This window comes from Gossypium arboreum, chromosome 1 (genome assembly GCF_025698485.1).
Source record: "Gossypium arboreum isolate Shixiya-1 chromosome 1, ASM2569848v2, whole genome shotgun sequence".
Classification (NCBI taxonomy): domain Eukaryota; kingdom Viridiplantae; phylum Streptophyta; class Magnoliopsida; order Malvales; family Malvaceae; genus Gossypium; species Gossypium arboreum.
This window is the reverse complement of record NC_069070.1, coordinates 16747795-16755777: the sequence shown is the minus strand read 5'-3', so window position 1 is coordinate 16755777 and position 7983 is coordinate 16747795. Positions and strand designations below refer to the sequence as shown.

The 7983-nt window shown below is 34.6% G+C and overlaps 1 protein-coding gene across 2 annotated transcripts; it reads left to right on the top strand.

The window, feature by feature from the left end:
• Positions 1–1142: 1142 nt before the first annotated feature.
• On the top strand, positions 1143–4068 carry LOC108482437 (protein SIEVE ELEMENT OCCLUSION B-like). 2 transcript variants are annotated; one of them, XM_017785569.2, is made up of 7 exons: positions 1143–1402; positions 1479–1583; positions 1675–2123; positions 2204–2313; positions 2402–2541; positions 2705–3109; positions 3191–4068. In XM_017785569.2, the coding sequence occupies exons 1-7, from the start codon at positions 1205–1207 to the stop codon at positions 3803–3805; spliced, it is 2022 nt and encodes a 673-aa protein (XP_017641058.1). In that variant the 5' UTR covers positions 1143–1204; the 3' UTR covers positions 3806–4068. The 2 variants fall into 2 exon arrangements, with proteins under 2 accessions (XP_017641058.1, XP_017641057.1); XM_017785568.2 differs by having other exon boundaries at positions 2627–3109.
• Positions 4069–7983: the final 3915 nt, after the last annotated feature.

Sequence of the window (7983 nt, the reverse complement as noted above, 5' to 3'; positions counted from 1 at the left end):
GAAAATAGAAACACCCAAAAATTCATGATAATGATCTTCATCATTTTTCATTCTTTTAAAATTAACCATCAATGTCACAAATAGAGCAAAATTACAAAATAAAACAAATTATACAATGTGCAAATGTTTAGAGTTAATTTTTTTTTTAGAATCAAAACTAAATTAATACAATTTATAAATATTGAAGGTTAAAATTGCTATCGTTTCAATTTTAAAAACTGCCAACTTATTTTGCCATTAGTAATTTAACTGCTGATGACTAAAAAAGAAAAAACCAAATAATTCAATAAAAAATTTATAACTTTTTAATAATTAATCGAAAAAAAACTATTAATTAGATTATTATTAGTATAATGGACCCGTAAATTTATGAATTAGCAGACCACAAATTCAGGTGGTTGAGTAATACGAATGACATAACCTTTGTGATGTCACAAAAGTGAAATTAAACTACCTTTAGCATCTTTATTTCAAACATCAAAACTTCTTGATCACCAACCACTATCCTTTTTGTCACACAAAATTCAAATCGATAAATCACTTACTTAAATATATACTAGTTTTATAGTACGTGGGGTAATTTTTATATTAAAATTTATCATATTTATTAAAAAATTTATATATAAAAAGATAATTTAATAATTTTTTAATTAAGTTAATGTGGGAGCAATTTATGATACAAAAATTATGATATCAAGTAAGGATGTAGGAAGAAGGTAGGCCAAAGTATCAAGCTCTTGGCCTTTGGTATATTTTAAAATTAGTAACCTTTGAAAAATTTATAATTTGATGTTATATAACCTATATATGTCGGTGCTTTTCCAAAATTCACTGTGCAGGAAAGGAAGTTTGGGGGACCGTCCATTGCCACATTTATATTTATCCTTATCTTAAAAAATAGAGTGTTCAAAATTTTGAAATTTGATAACCCTGGATATAAAATTCATAACTTCGTGTCTTATATCAAGTTGATTAAGGCAATTGAGTAGGGTGAAAAAGAAGCATGGGGCCATCCATGGCTACATTTACATTTGATCCTTATCCAAGTAAACAGGCCCTTTTGCTTTTTAATGTTGCACGCAAGGTACAAATCTAATATTCCAGCTGTATCTTATTCCATTTTCCCATCACTATATAAACCTCGCAATGCTCATTTAACAAATCACACATCAACGAAAATTTTACTTCATACATATATTCAACAATGGCACAGGCTTCTAGATCGCAGCAACTTGTCCGTAGCGAGCGTCGGATGTTCGCCGCATCCGACGACAATGCCATGATGAAGCAAATTCTGTCTACTCATGCCCCCGATGGTCGTTTAGTTGATGTCAAACCCATTCTCCTAATCATTGACAATGTTTTGCGTCATATCACTCCTGAAATTGATCAAGCGTTGACTGTAAACCTCGATTAACTTTTGATTATTTCATGTTTATTGAATTTTAAAGATAATGTTGGTTTTCCTTGTCTTGTAGGCTGGATCGGGACGTATCGATTCCTTCGATGATCCGACTAACTTGTCTGCCATTGATGGCGTGCTGGATGCATTGGCTTATATCGTGCACAAAATCTCCTGCGAGGTTATAATTTGGGCTGTTTTTTCGAAACCCTAAATGGAAATAAAATTAATAACCATAACATTACATTGTGGCTGTAAATGCGTTTTTGCAGATATCATGCAAGTGTGCTGGAGGAGGGGATGCTCATGCAACAACAATGGTGATTCTCAACATGCTTTCAAGCTATTCATGGGATGCAAAAGTGGTGCTAACGTTAGCAGCTTTCGCCGTGAATTTCGGGGAGTTTTGGCTGATTGTTCAGCTCTGCACTACAAACACACTGGCTAAATCCGTGGCACTCCTCAAGCAATTGCCGGACGTTTTAGAGCATTCTCAAACACTGAAACCCCACTTCGATGCACTCAACAAACTCATCAAGGCAATGATCGATGTAACCAAGTGCATCGTTGAGTTCATTGAGCTACCTTGTGAGTATATTTCGAGCGAGGTGCCACCGTTGTCGACAGCTATGGCTAGTATCCCCACGGCTGTCTACTGGACCATTCGGAGCGTTGTGGCTTGTGCTGCGCAGATTACAAGCCTCGTTGGTTTGAGACAGGAGTGAGTGAGCGAGCCATGACACAAATATGATGAAACAAATTAATCACTAATAATGCAATTCTTTTTTTCTCTGATTTCAGGTTTGTCACATCCACTTCGGAAGCATGGGAACTGTCAAGCTTGGCACATAAAGTTAGCAGCATACATGAACACCTTCGAAATCTCTTACGTCTTTGCTATCAGTGTATTGGTGAGTCATGGTGATAACTTGTTCATTGATCAGGATTACTTGTACATACATATATATATAATTTACTTAGTGAGCTGACAAAATGCAGAGGAAAAGAAGCAGGAAGAAACTTATAAAGAATTCATCCGTATTATTGAAACACCTCAAATGGAAATCTCCAAGATTTTCAGAGTAATCTTCCGCAAGGAAGATCCTCATCCTCTCTTCAGTCCTACTGAGAAGACCAGGGTCTGTTTGATATTTCCAAGTTCAAACCATGTTTCCATAAATTCATTGAATAATGTACTTTATTATTCTTATATAAAATCAACAGGTTGATATAGATGTGTTGAGAAGAAAGCATGTGTTACTTCTGATTTCGGATCTGGATATCTCCCTTGACGAGGTTCAGGTTCTGGAGGTTCTTTACAAATATGAAAGGGCACCGTCGTCTGAGCTTAGCTACGAGATCGTATGGCTCCCGATTGTGGATAGGTCAACTTGGAACGACAGCTATCAGCAAAAGTTTTTGAACCTGCAGTCGATTATGCCATGGTATACAGTGAACCACCCTTCCGTTATTGAACCTGCAGTGATTAAATACACCAAGGAAAAATGGCGTTTCGTGAAGAAGCCGATTGTGGTCACACTGGATCCACTAGGAAAGGTTACATGTACTAATGCACTCAATATGATGTGGATATGGGGAAATGCAGCCTTCCCATTCAGCACTGACAAAGAAGAAAGTCTTTGGAAATCTGAGTCTTGGACAATTGAACTACTTGTTGATGGCCTTGAACCAAACTTACCTAATTGGGTACATCCCTCACCTACCTTTGTATATGTATATATATACACATAAATACCTTCATGATTTTGCCTTTGTTGTTATTATCAGATGAAAGAAGAGAAAGTGATATGTTTCTATGGCGGTGAAAAGATGGAATGGATCGAATCTTTCACTTCCGCAACAAAGAAGGCTGCACAAACTCTTGAAATTGGGTTGGAGATGGTTTATGTTGGAAAGAACAACGCCAAGGAACGGGTGAAAAAGATTAGTGGTTTAATTACCGAGAAGCAGCTTAGTCACTCTTGGCAAGACGCGAGTGTGTGGTTCTTTTGGAACCGGTTAGAGAGCATGTTGTACTCCAAAACCCAACATGTGAAGATCAGTGATCCAGATATTATAAAGCAAGAAGTGATGACGATACTAGGGTACGATGGCAGTGAACATGGATGGGCAATCTTCTTTTTAGGAACGACTGAAATGGTAAGAGCCAATGGAGAGAGAGTACTTAGTAGCATGCAGAGTTTTGAAGAATGGGAAGAAATGGCAAGACAAATGGGGTTTATCCCAGCACTACGCAAGCATCTGGAAGGGATTACCGACGATCATCACTGTACTCGATTGATCCTTCCAGGTATCAGTGGCGGGATAGCGGAGAGGGTGGTGTGTGCTGAGTGCGGACGCCCCATGGAGATGTATTTCATGTATCGCTGCTGTGTTGAGTGATATGCTAAAGAAATTGAAGAACAATCAGCATAGTTTGATGTTTGTTTGGGTATTAATATTATATTATGATCATCATATCTAGAGAGTCCACTATATAGTAGTGTTTGTGAGATTTCTACAAATATTTAGGACTCTTTATCATGCAACATCGGTTGTTGAGGGGGCCTGAGCTCGTTATCTTAATATTATATGTGTGGTTTGTTTGTATGATTGTTGTCAGGTTATTACGTTAAATAATGATATCTATCAGTTTGTGGTTTTAATTTTCTGTGTTCTCTTTTAAATAATCGATTCATGAAATTCAAAATAAAAAATGTCAAAAACTTGGAACTTTTTTTTTAAGCTAAAAAGCTTTTACTTCTGGATTCGCTTTATCGGTAATCCTTTTCTATCTCAACTTTTAAGCCATAAATATTAAAATTATATATTTGTTATAAATTAAATGGATGTCAATAATCCCTAAATATATTAAAGTAATGAGATAAAATTCTTTATCGGAGATTATTAAATGGAGTAATTAAGAAAACTTAGTTCATTAAATGTAATACATTTATTAATTGAATGTAAATGAGCTTATAAATAGCGCATTGTAAGTGAAAATACGACAATGAAAAATTCTCTTGTATTTTCATCCACTTTTATTTATTGTTTTATTAATTTTTCTACAATACGTTATCAGCACGATCTTCTACGAGTTTGTAGTGAAGTTCACGTCATTTCGAGTTTATATAATTTGCCCGTACTGCCATTAAACTATATACAGTATACATATTTTCATAATTCTTTTATTTTATTTTCTAGATGAAATATTTGTTTTGGGTAACATTTGCACATTTATTTTTGCAACTAAAATTTAATAATGATAATTATATATACATATTTTTTTTATTAAAAGAAATTTCAATTAATTTAATTTGTATTAAGTTATTATTATAACTATTTCTCTTTATGCCAATATTTGACATATATATTATTATTTATCAAATTTGGTATATATAATTGAATTATTTTACGATTGAGAATACTTATTTTTTTACTAATATTTTTTTTTATTTTGATTCAAGTGATTATAATGTCAAATCTTACCAAACTTGAATTTGCGGCCTTAGACATCTCAAGCAAGAATTATTTGTCATGGGTGTTAGATGCTGAAATTCACCTGGATGCTAAAGGTCTAGGAAATACTATATTAGCAGATAAAGAAGCATCTAATCAAGATAAGGCAAAAGCAATAATTTTCATCGGTCATCATCTGCATGAAGGATTAAAAGTGAAATATTTCACTGTAAAAGACCCTATTGAGTTGTGGAATAATTTGAAAGAACGATTTGACCATCAGAAAACTATGATACTCCCTAAAGCTCGTTATGATTGGATGCATTTATGGTTGCAAGATTTTAAGACTGTAAGTGAATACAATTCAGAACTTTTCAAAATTAGTTCTCAACTAAAATTATGTGGAGAAAACATAACTAATGAGGACTTGTTAGAGAAAACATTTTCAACCTTTCACGCTACTAATGTGCTCCTGCAGCAGCAATACCGTGAAAAAGGTTTTAAAATGTATTCTGAATTGATTTCATGCCTTTTGATGGCTGAACAAAATAATGAGCTATTGATGAAAAATCATGGAATTTGTCCCATGGTTCTGCATCATTCCTTGAAGTGAATGTAGCAGTACACAATCATTATGAAAATAGAAAATATAGAAGTCGCGGCCATGGGCGCGGACGTAGTGGGGGAAGTGGTCAAGGCCGTATTAGTAATCGTTATCATGGTGGTCATAACAATGATACTTCTAACCACCAGAAAAAGAATAACAATGAAAGACAAGAAATAAGTGGTCAAAATAATCCTTCAAAGATTGTTGACAATATATGCTACTGATGTGGTATGAAGGGGCATTGGTCACGTACCTGTCATACGTCTGAGCATTTAGTGAAACTTTATCAAGCATCTATTAAAAGGAAGGGAAAGCATATGGAGACAAATTTGATATCCCAAAATGATGAAATAGAGGCAAAAGATGAAGATATTCACTATAATACTAAAACTGACCATGCCTACGAGGATGATAAATTTAATGACCTTAATAATATAACTCACCTAGATGTGGCAGATTTCTTTGAGAATCATTAGAAAAATTGATGTTATTTTGACATTTTTATGTTGTTTTAAGTATATTTTATTTTCTTGCATAAAAATAATTTATATATTTAATAAATATTTGCAATGTTTCTCATATTATATTTTTTTTGTTTTTATGAAGTATATGAATATTCAAAAAATTTCGATGGACCCAAAATCAATGAAGACATGTGTCTTGCTAATAGTGCTACAACACATACAATACTCAAAGATAAAAAATATTTTTCTCATTTGAAAATGAGTAATGCCCATGTTAATACAATATCGGGTAGTTCAAAACTTATTGAAGGCTCTGGAAGAGCTATTATATTATTACCTAAAGGTACAAAATTTATCATTGATGATGCTTTATATTCCACTAAGTCTCAAAGAAATTTATTGAATTTTAAAGATATTCGTCTTAATGGATATCATATTGAGACTACGAATGAGAAAATGTTGAATATCTATATATTATAAATGTTGAATGTGGAAAGAAATATGTTTTGGAGAGGTTACCTACTTTTTCGCCAGGTTTATATTATACATATATTAGTGCAGCTGAGTTACATGTTACTACAAACCAGAAGTTTGTAGAACCACATAATTTTACTATTTGGCACGACCGATTAGGCCATCTTGGATCTATTATGATGCGAAGAATCATCGAGAATTCAATTGGACACCCATTAAAGAACCAAAGGATTCTTGAATTTAAGGATTTATCTTGTGTCGCTTGTTCTCAAGGAAAATTGATTATTAGACCATCACCAGCTAAAGTTGGGATTGAATCTCCCGCATTTCTGGAACGTATTCAATGTGATATATGTGGGCCCATTCATCCACCATGTGGACCATTCAGATATTTTATGGTATTAATAGACGCATCTAGTAGGTGGTCACATGTGTGTTTATTATCGACTTGAAACCTGGCGTTTGCAAGACTACTTACTCAAATAATTCGATTAAGAGCACAATTTTCAGATTATACAATCAAAATTATTCGTCTTAATAATGCTGGTGAGTTTACATCCCAAGCTTTTAATAATTATTGTATGTCAATTGGAATAAAAGTTGAACATCCTGTAGCTCATGTTCATATACAAAACGGTTTAGCTGAATCGTTTATCAAACGCCTCCAACTAATAGCTCAACCATTACTCATGCGAACAAATTTGCATGCAGCAGCACTTGTGCGCTTAAGGCCAACAAGTTATAATTGTACAGGCCAATTTTAGGCCCAAAATCCAATACCCCTTTTACAACCAGACCCAATCTTAAACCCAATAGCCCGCTAACCCATACTCACTAATCTAAACAACCAAGCCCACTAAGCCTAACCCATTAGCTAACCCTAAAGCCCAGTACCAAACCCACCGAACCTACCCTCTGACTCAGCAGCTGCCACTGATCGAGTCTCCCACTTGCCCATACCGTCTGACACTCCCACCACCAGCTCCACCATGCCTCTGCCACGGCCGTTCACCCATGCCCTGCAAGAAACACACGAAAAGAAAACAATATTAGATTAATATTGACAAATGGTTATAAAAACCAAAGGGTAATACTTTGTAAGGGGTTGGAGTTTTTGACAATACAGATATATTTCAAAACAAAGAAACAGCAGATAGAGCGAGAAAACCAATCCAAAACAGGTATCAACACAGAAAAAACGAACACCAAAGATCAGAGAATCGAAAGTGGTAAAGATCCTAAGTGATTCCATCTCATTTTAGTTACTGTTTTTGATCTGTTTTTTTTCGCACAAGCATATTAAATAAACAACTAACTATACGAAAATATAATACAAAAAAAAGAATATAAAAAAAAAAGAAAAAAATCTAACCTTTTTGGGTTTAGGCCATGTGTACGGTGGTTGGCGCCGAGGGTCCGTGATCGCCCCATGACCGACCGCGACCACTCGCGGCGGTCCCCCTCTCCTTTCTCCTCTCCCTTTTCTCTCTTCTCCTCTCTTTTTTTTTTCTTTCTCCCCTTCCCTAATGAATTTTTTTAAAAATTTTTTATCTTTTATAGGGACCAAACGCACCGTT